The 18,386-nt window shown below is 39.7% G+C and overlaps 1 protein-coding gene across 1 annotated transcript; it reads left to right on the top strand.

Moving 5' to 3' along the window:
• Positions 1 to 2,414: 2,414 nt before the first annotated feature.
• LOC129682580 (keratin-associated protein 19-3-like) lies at positions 2,415 to 2,669 on the top strand. The gene has a single exon (XM_055615016.1). It carries the CDS (start codon positions 2,415 to 2,417, stop codon positions 2,667 to 2,669), a length of 255 nt encoding a protein of 84 aa, XP_055470991.1.
• The last annotated feature ends 15,717 nt before the right edge of the window (positions 2,670 to 18,386 follow it).

The raw sequence follows: 18,386 nt of genomic DNA, 5'->3' as shown, positions 1-18,386 counted from the left end.
TCCTGCTCAGATGTAGCACATGGTACCTCAGTATCCAAGTGGGTTCCCTAGTAACAGGAACAGGGACTGTCTCTGACATGAACTCAGTGGCTGCCTCTTTGATGACCTTCCCCTAAAGGTGGAACAGCCTTGCCAGTCCACAGAGGAAGACAATGCAGCCAGTCCTGATGAGACCTGAGAAGCTAGGGTCAGACGAAAGGGGAGGAGGACCTCTCCTATCAGTGGACTTGGAGAGGGGTATGAGAGGAGATGAGTGAGGAAGGGTGGGGTTGGGAGGGAATGACAGAGGAAGCTAAGGCTGGGATACAAAGTAAATAAACTGTAATTAATATAAAAATAAATATTTAATTAAAAATGAATGTTCCCGTCATACCAACTCCCCCCTCTTTCATATAATTCCCTGCACTCTGCTGAAGGTTTTGTTATGAGTCTTAGTATCTGCTTTGATACACTGCTAGGTAGAGTCTTTCAGGGGTCCTCTGTGGTAGGCTCCTGTCCTGTTACTTGTTTTCTCCTATGTCTAATGCACCTCCCATTTGTCTTTCTAAGTGAGGATTGATCATCTAAACCTGGGTCCTCTTTCTTGGATAGGAGCTCCAGAAGGACCAAATATTTCTGGGCACAGGGGTCCTTTCTGAGACTGACATTCAACCAAGGACCATGTATGGATATAACCTAGAACTTCTGCTTGGATGAAGCCCGTGCTAACTCAGTAAACAATTGGTTTCTCATAGTAAGGGGAACAGGGACTATTTCTAACAGGAACTCAATGACTGGCTCTTTGACCTCCCCACCCCCCAAAGGAGGAGCAGTCCTGCTAGGCCACAGAGGAGGACTTTGCAGACAGTCCTGAAGATACCTGATAAAACAGGGCCAGATGAATGGGGAGGAGGTCCTCCCCAATCAGTGGACTTGGAAAAAGGCAGGGAGGAGATGAAGGAGGAAGGGAGAATTTGGGAGGGAATGAGGGAGTGGGATGCAGCTGGGATACAGAGTTAATAAAATGTAACTAATAATAAAATAATAAAAAATTAAAAAAATAAAGATAGTAAATGTCATGATTTACATGTGACCAAAGTTATGTCAATGATACTCCAGGTATACTTTGAGGTTTTTTTTCCCAAAAAAACTACATTCCACTTTTCCTTCATTTGCACAAACAAATGTAATTTAGTTGCAATAGAAATATATAAGTTGATTCTAAGTTTCTTTTATTTGTTTGAAATGATAAGTTAAAGATAAAATATTCAGAATCCATAACAGATTATTAAAAAAAATAAATTTTCAGAGGATTTTAGGTGATAAAATATGTTTGAAGTAATAAATTACCATTAATTAACATTTTAGATAGGTTCAGTTGGTATTGTAGGTATTACCTCAAAATTACTTGAAAGCAACTATAACAATGGAAGAGTACAAATAGGCAAAGGGTTGTGACGGGTTCATGCCTTATACTGAGTATGAAGAACTAAGCAATGTTGACTTGAGTGAGCGGGCTGTAGGCAAGTTCATTTTAGCTCCTCATCCCTTCACTTGGGTAAACAGGAACAGTGGGAAACTGGAATCAGGTGATATTTGAAATGGTACATGAAAGACAGAGACTGCTCATAACAGACAGGGAAAGAGAGTAACAAGAAGAGAGTAGGCACAGATGTCATCTGGGAAAGACCTGAAGCTGGATCCCTGTGGAGACAAGTCAAGCTTGAGAGAGTTCTGCCAAGATGCTGAATGGCTTTTTAATCACTGTCACTGTCTCTCTCTCCTCTCGTAACTAGATTGTGTTATGTTGTTAAACAAAAATAAATATCACATAATTGAGTGTAAATCCCGAACGAATTGTGACAGTCAAGCATACTCAAAATCTTATACTTCTAGAAATCAGGTGACAATTTTTGGCTATTGACTGTGAGTCAAGTCCCTGACTCACATGATACAAAATCATGTGACTCTTTTGAAAGTACTGATACATTTCATTCTAGGCTATTTCCCATTTTTTTGGATTCAAACCATAGTATTGCACCCAACAAAATGCTCTAGAAAAAATTTAATTTACATTCATTAATACTTAGTGTATTTGGTATTGTCTAATAATAATTCTCTTAAGGTCTATCATTATCTTTGTTCTGGAATATACAGCGACTCTGTCTAATAAGGCTACAGCACTAAGTTCTGATACAAACTCACTAGGTAGCCAAATAAATCTTAAACATCCTTAACAGATGTTGGTCAAATGACAGGAGAGAGATGAATGTGTTGTCTCAGGTAATTACAATTCATGGAATGACACAAAGGAGGGGCACGTGTTTTATCACATACTCTACCCAGAGTATATAAGCTTCGCTGTAAGTGCTGGTGTTCATTCACACTCACACTCTCACCTCAAATACAAGAACAATCCTACCACCCCTGACACCATGAGCTACTACAGCGGCTACTACGGAGGCTATGGCTATGGTGGCTTTGGAGGCCTGGGCTGTGGCTATGGCTGTGGCTATGGCTGTGGCTGTAACAGCTTCCGCAGACTGGGCTATGGCTGTGGTTATGGAGGCTATGGATATGGCTCTGGCTATGGAGGCTATGGATATGGTTCTGGCTACGGAAGCTACGGATATGGCTGCTGCCGCCGCCCTTCATGTTGTGGAAGATATGGTTTCTCCAGCTTCTACTGAGTGCATTGCTGATATCAGAAGCAAACAGGAGACTTCCAAATATATGGGGTCCTATTCTTTTCTCTTATTCCAGACATGATCTTATTTCAGACAGACATGTATCCATTTTCTGTGACATTAATTTATACTAATTAGGAATGCTTTAACAGGTTCTGTGAACATTTTGTATCTCTGTACAAATATTTAACCTCTCCAAACCATTACCAAAATGCATATTTAATATGAATAAAACCTTTAATTTACTGTTTTGTTTTTTTAAATTACTGTCACCATATGTCTCTAGCAGCATCTTGGATAAAAATTATACTTTATTATCTAATAAATATTTGAATTTTTACCATTACTTTAGCATCTTATTTTGCAACTAATATAAATATTAGGAAGTGTTCATATCTTGCACACTACTGCTTGATGAAAATGATTTCTAACTCATTTTCTAACTAATTCTACACAAGCTGTGAAGAACAAATAGGAATAACTTGCTTCCATTTGCTCATTCAAGATATGAACCCTCTCAAATGCCTCTTAACTGTTCAGTCACTGATAAAGCTCCTTCTTCTGTTTTGCTGTTAAACATTGTTATTGGATGCATCTTCTTCTGGTAATCCTGTTCTAGCAAGTCACAACATTGCCTATTCCTAACCTTTGTCTTAGGGAATGGTAGTCATAGGTGAGTCTTACTCCCTTCCTTAGCCATCTCTGCAGCTCCAAGAATGCATGATCTTTTATTCCAATGATAATTACTGATATTAATTCTGAAATCATGTATACACACACACATACACATGAGCATGTGAGCAGACACACATGCAAGTAAGCACACACACACACTCACACACACACACATTTGTTATAAAGTGACTGTTAAGAGTGAAAGCCAGATGTTAGAGAAGTAGATTGGTAGAAATGTAAAGAAAGGATAAGTGACCAAATTAGCATGAGAGTAGAAGCTGGAGAAGCAGCTATGCTGCCATGAGTTCTATTTGTTTGTCAATGGACTGCAAAGTCAAGCTACAGAGGTGAGAGGAGAAGACCAGGCCCAAACCAAAAGTTTAAAAACAAACAAGCAAACAAACACCCTAACCAAGCAAGCAAGCAAGCAAACAAACAAAAACTTAGGAAAGGAAAGGTGGAGGATCTATGTATACAACAGGCAGACAGCGGTTAAGTAAGCCATATTAAGGACCAAACCAGGTTAAAGCCCAGGGGCAGTTATAAATTCTCTGTGGCTTGGTCTTTTATGCACATAGCAGGTGTTCAAATAACAGGTCTCTTGGAATCAACACCATCATGATCCTAGGTGCACATTTTTGTGGTGTTCAGATGAGGTAATTATACCTTTTACTTGGTTTGATATATCTAATTTATGCCTATTTTTTGTTGATATTATATTAACAAGCACACATATCCATATAGTCCCAATATGTATCAATAAATTAATAGAATAGCATTCTGTCTACTGCTAGGAATAAATGATTTGTCAGTGCTGCATAAGTTGTTCCAAATGTATTTCAAGTGTCCACCCAGGCACACAGTTGTCCTCCATCTTTATCATTTTTAATTAATTATTGTTATAGGCTTTTTTTTAATAATTCATTCACTTTATATCCCAAATCTCATCTCCTCCTGGTCTCACCCTCCCTCTCTCTTTCCTCTATACCTCTTCCCTAGCCCACTGAAATGGGGAATCTTCCTCTTCTACCATCTAGCCCTAGCCTATCAAATCTCATCAGGACTGCCTGGGTCCTCTTCTTCTGTGGCCTGTCAAGGCTGCCCTGCCAGGATGGGATGTGATCAAAGAGCAGGTAACAGAGTCCATGCCAGAGACAGTTCCTGCTCCCCTTACTAGGGAAGCCACATGGATACTTAGCTGCCTATGGGATTCATCTGAACAGGGGGTCTGGATCTTTTCCATACATGGTCCTTGATTGGTGCATCATTCTCTGCATGGCCCCCTGGGCCTAGATCTGTTGGCTTTGTTGGTCTCTTTGTGGAGCTCCTGTCTCTCCAGGTCCTTCTATCCTGCCTTTTTCCATAGGATTCTCTGTGCTCTGGCCAGCATTTGACTATGAGTCTGCTTATGCCTCAATACCCTGCTGGGTCAAGGACATCTATGATAGGCTCTGGTCCTGTTCTCTCTCTTCAACTGCTTCTGGTATCTATTCTGTCTGTCCTTCTGATTGAGAATTAAGCATTCTCCATAAGGTCCTCCTTGTTATTTAGCTTCTTTAAGTCCATGGATTTTAGTATGATCATTGTATATTATATGGCTAATATCTGCATATAAGTGAGTATATATCTTGCATGTCTTTCTGCTTCTGGGTTAATGTACTAAGAATGATTTCTTAGCCCCATCCATTTGAATGCAAATTTTACAATTTCCTTGTTTTTAATAGTTGAGTAGTATTCTATTGTGTAAATATACTACAGTTTCTGTATCTAGTCTTCAGTTGAGGGACACTTAGGTTATTTCCAAATTCTGGCTATTACAAATAAGGCTGCTATGAACGTAGTTGAGCAAATGGTCTTTGTTGCATGGTGGAACATCTTGCATGTAAATGCCCAGGAGTGGTTTAACTGGGTCTTAGGTAGCACTATTCCCAATTTTCTGACAAAGTGCCAGATTGATTTCCAAAATGGTTGTACAAGTTTACAATCCCACCAGCATTTGAGGAGGGTTCCCCTTTCTCCATGTCATGGCCAACATGTGCTGTCACACGAGCTTTGTTTATTTTAGCCATTATGATAAGTGTTTAAGATGGGATCTCTGAGTCATTTTGATTGGTGTTTCCCTAATGACTAAGGATGTTGAACATTTCTTTACGTGTTTCTCCTCCACTTGACATTCCTCTGTTGAAAATTCTCTGTTTACTTTGTATCCCATTTTTAATTGGATCGTTTGGTTTGTTGATCTTTAATTTTTTAAGTTATTTATATATTTTGGCTATTAGCCCTCTGCAGGATGTAGGGTTGATAAAGATCTTTTCCCAGGGCTGGGGACATGGCTCAGCAGTTAAGAGCACTGTCAGCTCTTTCAGAGGTCTTGAGTTCAATTCCCAGCAATCGCATGGTGGCTTATAACCATCTACACTGGGGATCTGATTCCCTCTTCTGGCTTGTAGGTGTACATGCAAAAAGAGCACTCATCTATGTACAACCAACCAACTAACCAAACAACCAACCAACCAAACAAACAAACAAACAAAAAGGACCTTTTTCCACTCTATCATTTTGTTCTGTTGACAATTTCATTTGCTTTACAGAAGTTTGTTTGTTTCATGAGGTCCCATTTATTAATTGTTGGTCTTAGAGCCTGAGCTGTTGGTGTTTTGTCAAGGAAATTGTCTCCTGTGCCAACGAGGTCAAGGCTTTCCCCCAGTTTTTCTTCTAACAGGTTTAGTGAGTCCAGTTTTATGTTAAAGTCTTTGATCCACTTGGACTTTAATTTTGTGCAGGGTGATAAACATGGATCTATTTGTATTTTTCTACATGTCCACATCCAGTTAGACCAGCACCATTTGTTAAAGATGCAATATTTTTTCCATTGTATTGTTTTGGCTGCTTTGTCAAAAATAAGGTGTCCATAGTTGTGTGGATTTATTTTGGGATCTTTGATTAAATTCCATTGATTTACCAGTCTGTTTCTATGCCAGTACCAGGCAGTTTTTATTACTGTTGCTCTATAGTAAAGCTTTAGATCAGAGGTGGAGATACCTCCAGAAGATCTTTTATTGTAGAGGATTGTTTTAGCTATTCTTGAATTTTTTTTGTTTTTCCATATGAATTTGAAAATTATTCTTTCCAGTTATTTAAAGAATTGTTTTGTTATTTAATGAGAATTGCATTGAAACTGTACATTTCTTTTGGTTGGATGGCCATTCTTACTATGGGGATCCTACTGATCCATGAGCAGCGAAGATCTTTCATCTTCAGATGGTCTCTTACAAAGACAACCTATTCGCCACCACCATGATGCAAGAAACAAATGACATAGTGTCCTACAAAATAATTGATGGAAGCAGGTATGTATGTGTGTGCATATGCATGTATGCAAGTGTGTGTGTGTGTGTGTGTGTGTGTGTGTGTGTGTGTGTGTGTGTTGGGTATCATTCTGATTCCTTTTCAATTCATTAAATGACCCTTAATGTTCTATAGTCATTCTCCACTGTGGATGACACAAAGTGAAATGTTAATTAATAGTACACAGTTTTCTTTAATGATAAGAGATTCTTATGGTTGAGAATGATCCTATTATGATCCAAAAGATCGTGACTCTTTCTTCCCAGAGATTTTCTTCTTAGAACTCCCTTAAGGCCATGCAGAACTAGTTTGCTTGCTGATTTCTCTACAATTTATTCTTTCCAGTTCAGGACATCAACAGTAAATCTGGACTGGATCTTTCTCCAAGTTTCTTAGCCAATATATAAAATAACCATATGTGCATCCAGTTAATTCAAATTTGACCCCTCACTATCGATGTCAGAGATCTTTGTTAACTTCTGTACACTTAAAAGAGAAGAATAGCTGTTCGAATGAATTTTTATGGAATAAATTATATTTTGTATTTATATGTTATGTTTCAAATCAGACAATAGAAATAGAGCAAGGCAAGAGGGAAGGTAAAGAGGAAGAAAGAAGGAAGGACAAAAGGAAAATAGGTAGAGAGAAAAAGAATAGAAAGGGGGAGGACAAGGTGGCCGCGCAGGGAGAACACTGCCTCTGAGGAGCAGGACAACATTTTCCATACAGTGACCAAGACACTGAACTCTGGGCCCTAAAACAACAGCGATCCTGTTTTCCAGGTGAGAGGAAACCCCCACATCATGAGAATCAGTCAGGTCCACTCTCAGGTCAGCCGGCCAGAACTCAGAAGAGATCCCAGGTAGCACAGGCACTAGGTTGTCAGACCAGAGCCACAGGCCTGCATGTCCTGATCACCTTCCCAGGCTGAAGGGTGGGCACTAAAACACCAGAGACTGGGAGTCCCAATCGCGAGAAAAACCCACAGGGAAGGAAGGCAACGATACTGGTCACAGGTCACCCAGTCTTTACGTGGGAAAGGTTTCGCAGACTGGCTGGTACGAGCAGCCATCACTGAACTGAGCTCAAGCCTGGAGCACAGAGAGTTGTTGTGCACCCAGCTTTCTGGCACAGTCAGAGCTGTGCACCCCAGGGTAACAGAGACCGGGAGTCTCTGTCGGGAGTAAACCCCACAGGGAAGGAAGGAAATGGGGACCTGTATTAGGTCATCCAGTATATCCCAGGCAAAAGGTCTCGCAGACTAGCAGGTGAGCACACCACCAGCCCAGAGACCTGCCCTGTACCAACTATTCCTCACAGACAGAACTGTGCACCCCAGGACACCAGAGACTTGGAGTCACTGTCAGGAGAAATCCTCACAGGGAACAAAGCAAAGGGGACAGACTTAGGCCACCCAGTATATCCCTGGAAAACATCCCGCAGACTGGCCCAACCCAGGGACCTGCTGTGCACCAGATAGCCTGCTGTCTGAGTGAGTACCAGGAGAGCCATACTCACCCGCCAGAGATTACTGCTTGGGTACTGGAGCACAGAGCCACAACCTCAGACCTACAAAAGCCCGGGATCCCTGAGATAAACCCCCAGATACTGCTCCAAGGGGCAACCAGTTTTCCATAACAAAACTGACCAAACCACAGGACACCCAGGTTACAGCAGCAGCTCACTAAATTTACATCAAGAAACCCAGAAGCATGGCAGCTGTCTCCAGGACTTCTGTGGGTGAAAGGAGAGCCCTCTGGACTAACAAGGACCACAGTTACCACTCAGTTCTCTATGCCTGAGGTGAGCTGTGGCAACTCCTGAAAAACACTGGCCATACAGTGACTATACCCAAAAAGCTGAGGAGGCTTCCTTCAGGAAAAGCCATGTTCCTGCCAAGGCGATTCTCTCCAGCACAGGATTCCAGGAACCATCAGAAACTAGCTCCAAACACCTAAGATAGCCCAATGGGTAGAGGCCAGTATAAAAACTCAACCAACAAAAGATAGAGCAATATGGCATTTCCAGAACCCAGTAATCCAGGGGCAAGTAGCCTTGGACACCACAGCATAATTGAAATTCAAGAAGATGACCTAACATCTATGCTCATGAGGAGGATAACAAAGGAAACAAATAAAATGTGTAAAGAAGAAGATAAAATCAAACAGATTATGGCCATCCATAAAAAACAGAAGAAGATAAAGAAAAACAGATTATGGCCATCCGTGAAGAAATATAGGAAGTTGCAGCCAAACAGTTTGTGGCCTTTAGAGAGGAAATGCTTAAATAACTGAAAGAAATAAAAGAAACAGAGGATTGTTCAAAAAAACAGCCGAACCGAAGGAATTGAAGAAAAATACAGTCAGACGTGTGAAGGAAATCAACAAAATGGCTCAAGACCTAAAGAAAATTCTATCTTTAGAATATGAAGAAATATGAAGAATATGAAGAAAACACAAATGGAGGAAACTGTGGAGAGAAAGAACTTAAGGAAGAAAACAGGAACTACAGAGGTAAGCATAACCAATAGACTACAAGAGATGGAAGAAAGAATTTCAGGTGTGGAAGATACAATGGAAGAAATAGATGTATCTGTCAAAGAAAATGTTAAATCTAAAAAATTCCTGACACAGACCATTCAAGAAATTCAAGACAACATAAAAAGACAAAACCTAAAAATGATAGGAATAGAGGAAAAAGAAGATTCCCTCCTCCAAGGCCCAGAAAATATTTTCAACAAAATCATTGAAGAAAATTTCCCAACTTAAAGGAGAGGCCCATAAGAATACAAGAGGTCTACAGAACACCCAATTAATTAGGCCAGAAAAGAAAATCCTCCCACCACATAATAATCAAAACTGTAAGTATACAAAACAAAGAAAAAAAATACTAAAAGCTGCAAGGGAAGAAGGCCAAGTAACATATAATGGCAAACCCATCAAAATCACACCTGAATTCTCAACAGAGACTATGAAAGCCAGAAGGACCTAGAGGGATATCATGCAGACCCTAAGAGAACACAGGTGTCAGCCCAGGATACTATAACCAGCAAAACTCTCAGTTCTTATAGATGGAGAAAGATATTCAATCATAAAAACAAATTTCAACAATACCTACACACAAATCTAGCATTACAGAAGACACTAAAAGGGAAAATACAACCCAAGAGAACTAGCTACTTTCAAGAAAACACAGGAAATAATTAACCTCACTACAGTAGAACAAAAAACAACCAAGCGCACAACCTTATGACCACAGCCAACATCAAATTCAAAGGATCTAACAGCCACTGGTCATTAAACTCTCTCAACAACAATGGACTCAATTCTCCAATAAAAAGACACAGACTAACAGAATGGATGCGTAAACAAAACTCAGCAATCTGTTGCAAACAAGAAACACACCTAAGTCACAAAGATAGACATTACCTGAGGGTAAAGGGTTGGAAGACGGCTTTCCAAGCAAAAGGACCCAAGAAGCAAGCAGGAGTAGCCATTCTAATATCTGATAAAATAGACTTTCAACCAAAATTAATCAAAAGAGATGGGGAAGGACACTTCATACTCACCAAGGGAAAATTCCACCAGGAAGACAACACAATCCTGAACATCTATGCCCCAAATACAAGGGCACTCACATTTGTAAAAGAAACATTGATAAAACTTAAACCACACATAGATCCCCACACATTAATAGTGGGAGACTACAAAACCACACTCTCAACAAAGGACAGGTCAACAAGACAGAAATTAATCAAAGAAACAATGTCTCTAACAGAGGTCATGAATCAAATGGACCTAACAGACATTTACAGAACCTTTCACCCAAACACAAAAGAATTTACCTTCTTCTCAGCACCTCATGGAACCTTCTCCAAAATAGACCATATAGTTGGTCACAAAGCAAGCCTCAACAGATACAAGAAGATTGAAATAATCCCTTGAATACTATCTGATCACCACGGAATAAAGCTCGACCTCAACAACAACAGAAATAGCAAAAAGCAAAAACTCACATGGAAATTGAACAACGTGGTACTAAATGACAGCTGGGTCAGGAAATAAAGAAAGAAAGAAATTAATGTCTTTCTAGAATTCAATTAAAATGAAGGCACAACATACCCAAACTTGTGGAACACAATGAAAGCAGTGCTAAGAGGAAACTTCATAGTCTTCAAGGAGAAATTCAAAACACCTCATTCAAGCAACTTAATGGTTCGCCTAAAGAACCTAGAAAAAGAAGAAGCAGACACAAAAAAAAGGAGTAGACAGCTGGAAATAATCAAACTAAGGGCTGAAATCAATCAATTAGAAACAAATTAAACAATTCAAAGAATCAATGAAACCAAGAGCTGGATCTTTGAGAAAATCAACAAGATCGACAAACCCTTAGCCAATCTTACTAAAAGGCAGAGAGACATCACCCAAATCAACAAAATCAGAAATGAAAAGGGGGACATAACTACAGACACTGAGGAAATCCAAACAATCATTAGGACTTACTTCAAAAGTCCATATGCCACAAAATTTGAAAATCTAAATAAAATGGACAATTTTCTTGATTGATTCCACTTACCAAAACTGAATCAAGACCAGGTAAATTAATTAAATAGTCCTATATCCCCCAAAGAAATAGAAGAAGTCATCAAAACTCTCCCATCCAAAAAAAAAAAGCCCAGGACCAGATGGTTTCAGCACAGAATTCTACCAGACCTTCAAAGAAGAGCTAACTCCATTTCTCTTCAAACTATTCCACAAAATAGAAACAGAAGGAACACTACGAAACTCATTCTATGAAGCCACAGTCACCTTGGTACCTAAACCTCACAAAGACCCAACAAAGAAAGACAATTTCAGGCCAATTTCCCTTATGAACATTGATGCAAAAATACTTGCAAACAGAATACAAGGTCACATCAAAGATATCATCCACCATGGCCAAGTAGACTTCATCCCAGGTATGCAGGGGTGGTCCAATATATGGAAATCCATCAATATGATCCACCATATTAACAAACTGAAAGAAAAAAAAAAAAAACACCTGATAATCTCCGTAGATGCTGAAAAAGCATTTGACAAATTCCAACATCCATTCATGTTTAAAGTCTTGGAGAGATCAGAGATACAAGGCCCATATCTAAACATAGTAAAGGCAATATATAGCAAGCCAATAGCCAACATCAATCTAAACAGAGAGAAACTTAAATCAATCCCATTGAAATCAGGGGCAAGGCAAGGCTGCCCACTCTCTCCATATCTCTTCAACATAGTTCTGGAAGTCCTTGCTAGAGCAAGAAGACAGTTGAAGAAGATCAAGCAGATACAAATTGGAAAGGAAGAAGTAAAATTATCACTATTTGCAGATGATATAGTATACCTGAGTGCCCCCAAAAATTCTACCAGGGAACTCCTACAGCTGATAAACACCTTCAGCAAAGTGGCTGGATCCAAAATTAACTACAAAAAATCAGTAGCCCCCCTGTATACAAAAGACAAAAGGGCTGAGAAAGAAATTAGGGAAACACCCTTCACAATAGCCACAAAGGACATAAAGTACCTTGGTGTGAACCTAACAAAGCAAGTCAAAGACTTGTATGAAATAAATTTCAAGTCTCTGAAGAAAGAATTAGAAGAAGATATCAGAAGATGGAAAGATCTCCATGCTCATGGCTTGGCAGGATTAACATAGTAAAAATGGCCACCTTACCAAAAGCAATCTACAGATTCAATGCAATTCCCATCAAATTATCAACACAATTCTTTACAGATCTGGAAAGAAAAATTCTCAACTTCATATGGAACAACAAGAATCCTAGAATTGCTAAAACAATCCTCTACAATAAAAGATCTTCTGGAAGTTTCTCCATCTCTGATCTTAAGCTGTACTATAGAGCAACAGTAATAAAAACCGCATGGTACTGGCATAGAAATAGAATGGTGGATCAATGGAACCGAACAGAAGACCTAGAAATAAACCCATAAACTTATGGACACCTGATCTTTGATAAAGATGCTGAAACCATACAATGGAAAAAAGATAGCATCTTCAACAAATGGTGCTGGTCTAACTGGATGTCTACATGTGAAAATAGATCTATACTTATCACCCTGTACAAAACTAAAGTCCACGTGGATCAAAGATCTCAACATAAAATCAGATATCTAAATTGGTTAGAAGAAAATGTGGGGAACAGCCTAGAATTCATTGGCACAGGAGACAACTTCCTGAATAGAACACCAACAGCACAGGCCCTAAGAGTAAAAATCAATAAATGGGACCTCATGAAATTGAAAAGCTTATGTAAAGCAAAGGACACTGTCATCAAAACAAAATGACTGCCTAGAGATTGGGAAAGAATCTTCACCAATCCTTTTTCTGACAGAGACCTAATATCTAGTATATATAAAGAACTAAACAAGCTGAAAAGCAGCAAACCAAGTAGTCCAATTAAAAAATGGGGAACAGAGCTAAACAGAGAATTCTCTGTAGAGGAATATCAAATGGCAGAGAAACACTTAAAGAAATGCTCAACGTCATTAGCCATTAGGGAAATGCAAATCAAAACAACCTTGAGATTTCACCTTCCACCCATCAGAATGGCCAAGATGAAAAACTCAAGTGACAACACATGCTGGAGAGGCTGTGGAGAAAGGGGAACCCTTCTTCATTGCTAGTGGGAATGTAAACTTGTACAACCACTCTGGAAATCAATCTGGTGCTTTCTCAGACAACTAGGAATAGTGCTTTCTCAATATCCAGCCATACCACTCCTAGGCATATATCCAAAAGAGGCTCAAGTACACAATAAGGACATTTGCTCAACCATGTTTGTAGCAGCTTTATTTGTAATAGCCAGAAGCTGGAAACAGCCCAGATGCCCTCAACTGAGGAATGGATGCAGAAATTGTGGTTCATCTGCACAATTGAATATTACTCCACAATGAAAAATAAGGAAATCATGAAATTTGCAAGTAAATGGTGGGACCTGGAAAGGATCATCCAGAGTGAGCTGTCCCAGAAGCAGAAAGACACACATGGTATATACTTACTCATATAGTCATATAACATAGGATAAACCTACTAAGATCTGTACATCTAAAGAATCTAATCAAGAGAGAGGACCCTGACTAAAATGCTCAATCCCTATCCCGAAAGGCAAAGAGGAAGGACATCAGAAGAAGAAAACAGGAAACAACCTAGGAACCTGTCACAGAGGGCCTCTAAAAGACTCTGCCCTGCATATTATCAAAGCAGACACTGAGACTTATGGCCAACTGTTGGGCAGTGTGCATGGAATCTTATATAAGAAGTGGGAAATAGTAAGATCTGGAGAGGACAGGAACCCCACAAGGAGAGCAACAGAACCAGAAAATTTGAACACAGACTTCTTCCCAGAGACTCATACTCCAACCAAGTACCATGCATGGAGATAACCTAGAACCCCTGCACAGATGTAGCTCCCAGCAGTTTAGTGTCCAAGTGGGTTACATAGTAATGGGAATAGGGACTGCCTCTGACATAATCTGATTGGCCTACTCTTAGATCACCTCCCCCTGAGGGGGAAGCAGCCTTACCAGGCCACAGAAGATGACAGTGCAGCCACTCCAGATGTGATCTGATAGACTAAGATCAGAAGGAAGGAGAGGAGGATCTCCTCTATCAGTGGACTTGGGCAGGGGCATGAATGAAGAAGGGGGAGGGAGGGTGAGATCGGGAGGGGAGGAAGGAGGGGCTTATGGGGGGATACACAATGAATAAAGTGTAATTAATAAAAAAAAACAAAAAAGAAGAGGGAGAAAGTTTTTATAATAATTATGATTGCTTTTTAATTGAACTTGTTTTCATAACAAAAACAATTATTGAATTAATACAAAAATATATAGTTGAGGAGAAAAAATGGAGAGAAGGAAACTTTCCTCTTTTGAATTTGCAGGAAGGAGGGAATTAATTCACAAACGAAGGGCTGAGTCACTTATGTACATGCCTTCTGAATTTTTGTAACTAAATGTGAAACAAAGATAATTGGTGTCTAAGTATTGTCAAAGTGGAAGAAAGGGGTACAAAGACTTTCCAGTACAACTCATTTGCAAATACAATAATTAATTTTGTTACTAAAGCTTAGAAATTGCATGTTCTAAATACCCTGAACAGAGTTATTCCACAGCTTATGCTCTGAAATGTTCCCTGTGTGTTAATGGCTGTGGTTACCATTCTGTATGATTTATGATCTTGAGTTTTCATTTTTTATCGTCAGCTCTAAAATTTAACGGCATGTAAACACACATTTGCTCTCTAGGGGATGTTATTATGTTTAGAGATTGTCCTGTTGACACATTTTCAAAAAAATGGTTGATGTTTTTATTATTTAGAACATATAACATGTGATTGCTCACCATAATTTTCTGCAGACAGTCATTGCATTGACTAAACATGACCTTGTCTAGCATCTACAGTTGGTTTAAATGCCGGCCTCATTTGAAGGCTTTTTAAAAATTCATTTCTGTTGAAAACTGTCAAGATGCTATTAAAATTGACTTGTACCCAATGTAATTAGTGCTTCTGAACATCATGGCTTTTAGAAGCAAATTTCAAAAGCTATATTTACCATCTTGATCACATTGCTAAGAAATTGGAAGCAAGAAACCAGAAATACATTTCCATATTGAGGTCTTTAAAGTAGTTCTATTATAGGCAACCAAATTTTTGTTTCCATCTAATGCATTGGTTCTCAGTCTTCTTAATGCTGTGATTCTTTAATGCAGTTCTTCATGTTGTGGCGGCCCCCAAATATAAGATAGTGTTGTTGCTACTTCATAACTGTGTTTTTGCCACTGTTATGAATCGTAATATAAATATATGATAGGCAGGATAGCTGGTAAGTGACTGCAAAGTGGTCATGACCCACAGGTTGAGAACAGCTGATATAGTGCATTACTCACCTTCCAGAACATTAGAACATGTGCAAACAGAAGGCTATTTGCATATGGAAGGCATGGGTTCTTCTTTTAGGACAAGCTGGCACTGACACAGTGGTGCTGGGTGTTGGGCAGGACAATGTCCTACTGCTTAGTAATGCCTGAGTCTTGCCTTCAACTTAAACCTTACCCTCCTTAAGACCTCAAAGAAGGATTTGGGGTATCACTAGATCTCACTGTCCTTCCAAATGTAACTCCACTAAATGTATCTCATTTGTCTGCTGATGTGGGAGAGAAGAAAAAAACAGTCATGATTTTTATTATTGTTGTGGGTGGGGTGAATATTTTCATAGCGTTCCTGTGAATGTCAGAGGACAAGGTACACATCTCTCCCTACTGTTCTAATACACATGGCTTTCCAGGCTTGAACTTAGTCACCAAGCTTGGCAGTAAATGCCTTTACCAATTAAGCCATCTCACAGATCCTCTAGGTCCTTATTTTGAAGGGTTTAATAATGCTAATTTGCAACTAACCTGCCAGTGGACCGTGATGGCATAACTTAAGATCTAACACAAATATTAAAGGAAGAAATAGGAACATGAATACTTTTTTGAAGTAAAAACATGTAAAGTGATTGCTTGTTTACCTTCACTGAAAGCTGTTTGTAAGGAATAAATCATAGACACTGGCTTTTGCTCCGAATGTCTGGACCTGCTCATTTATTACTGTTTGCCACTGTGAGTTCTAACTCTGCCATTTTTGTTAGTCTCTTTGTTAAAAGCCTTTTGTTTAAGAGGGCTCCACCTGATTCGTGTGACAAATGTTTCTGTCATTATAATGCAGCTTTCAATGTGCTGAAATTAAAAGATATCTGAGAACAATCAAGTCCCATAGTGTTACAGTAAAGTTCATTTATCAGATATGTGACTCAATGAAATAAAAATGCAGCAATCGATACTTACTTAGATGAGCCATTATGTGTCTTTCCATTCACTCCCTCATCAGATTACATGTTCCATTCTTTATTTCTCTTCTTGGAAGGCAAACTACTGTGATGAGGGACCATGCTTCCAACCTAGGAGCTTTTGGGGGACATTCAAGTCAGAACTGCATATGCAATAATCTGTAAAGCACACAATTTCCTTTTACAGTGTTCTCTTAAAAAGAACATTTTTTCCTTTCAAATTCTTCTTGCTCATTCGGGTGCTGTGGCATCCACCACTACCTCTCATCAAACTTGCATTACCTCATTTCATGGAGGACCCTGGAACTGATCTGCATGGTACCATAATCTGTCTTCCAGGAAACTGGGCTTCATGCTTTTAAAACCTTAAAAATCAACAAATTAAATCATTTTTACAGCAAAGCCAGATCTTTAACTCAAGAATCCTGAGACTCTAACCCAAGGTCCTCCTTCTTGCTTAGCTTCTCTAGGTTACAGATTTTAGTATGTTTATCCAATATTATATGTCTAATATTCGCTTATGAGTGAGTATATACCATGTCTGTCTTTCTACTTCTGGGATACCTCACTCAGGATGATCTTTTCTAGTTCAATCTATTTGCCTACAATATCATGATTTCCTTGTTTTTAAATTGCTGAGGAGTATTCTCTTGTGTAAATGTACCACAAATGATGTATTCATTTCTCAGTTGAGGGACATCTGGGATGTTTCCAGATTTTGGCTATTAGGAATAAAGCTGCTACTAACATGGTTGAGAAAATGTCCTTGATGTATACCAGAAATGTAGCCCATGGCAGCTCAGTCTCTAAGTAGGTTCCCTAGTAAGAAGGGTGGGGCTATCTCTGACTTGAACTTAGTGGCTGGCTCTTTGATCACCTCCCCGTGAGCAGGGGGTGGGGCAGCCTTACAAGGTCACAGAGGAAAACAATGTAGCCAGTCCTGATAAGACCTGATAGTCTAGGGTCAGAGGGAACTTGAGGAGGTCCTCCTCCACTCTCAGTAGACTTGGGGAGGAGCATAGGAGGAGAAGGGGGGAGGGAGGGTGGGATGGGGGATGAGGGAGGAGACTACAGCTGGGACACAAAGTGAATAAACTAATAAATAAAAATAAATACATATAATTCCCTGCACTCTGCCCAAGGTTTGGTTATGAGTCTCAGCATCTGCTTTGATACACTGCTATGTAGAATCTTTCAGAGGCCCTCTGTGGTAGGTTCCTGTCCCGTTACTTGTTTTCTCCTACTTCCAATGTCCATCCCAATTGCCTTTCTAAGTGAGGATTGATCATCTTACCCTGGGTCCTCTTTCTTGTCTTCTTTAGGTGTACAGATTTTAGTACGTTTATCCTATCTTATAGGTCTAATATCCACTTATAAGTGAGTATATATCATGTGTGTCTTTCTGCTTCTGGGATACGTCACTCAGGATGATCTTTTCTAGATCCTACCATTTGCCTGGAATCATATGAAAGAAGGGGGAGTTAATATGACCTGGAGAGGACAGGAGCTTCACAAGGATGTAATCCATGGCAGCTCAGTATCCAAGTGGATTCCCTAGTAAGGGGAACAGGGACTGTTTATGACATAAACTCAATGGCTAGCTCTTTGACATCCCCTCCCCCCATCCCCTAAGGGAGGAGCAGCCTTGCTAGGCCAGAGAGGAGGACATGATAAAGAGACTTGATAAGCTAGGGTCAGATGGAAGTGGAGGAGGACCTCCCCTATCAGTGGACTTAGAGAGGGGCAGGGAGAAGATAAGGGAGGGAGGGTGGGATTGGGAGGGAATGAAGAAGGGGGCTACAGCTGGGATACAAATT

Source organism: Psammomys obesus, unplaced genomic scaffold (genome assembly GCF_907164565.1).
Source record: "Psammomys obesus unplaced genomic scaffold, mPsaObe1.curated_primary_1811, whole genome shotgun sequence".
NCBI classification, from domain to species: domain Eukaryota; kingdom Metazoa; phylum Chordata; class Mammalia; order Rodentia; family Muridae; genus Psammomys; species Psammomys obesus.
Note: the sequence above shows the minus strand (reverse complement) of the source record. Positions and strands in the feature narration are given on the sequence as shown.

Excerpts from the sequence above, each read along its gene's own strand:
- LOC129682580 (XM_055615016.1), top strand. The coding sequence starts at position 2,415 with ATGAGCTACTACAGCGGCTACTACGGAGGCTATGGCTATGGTGGCTTT.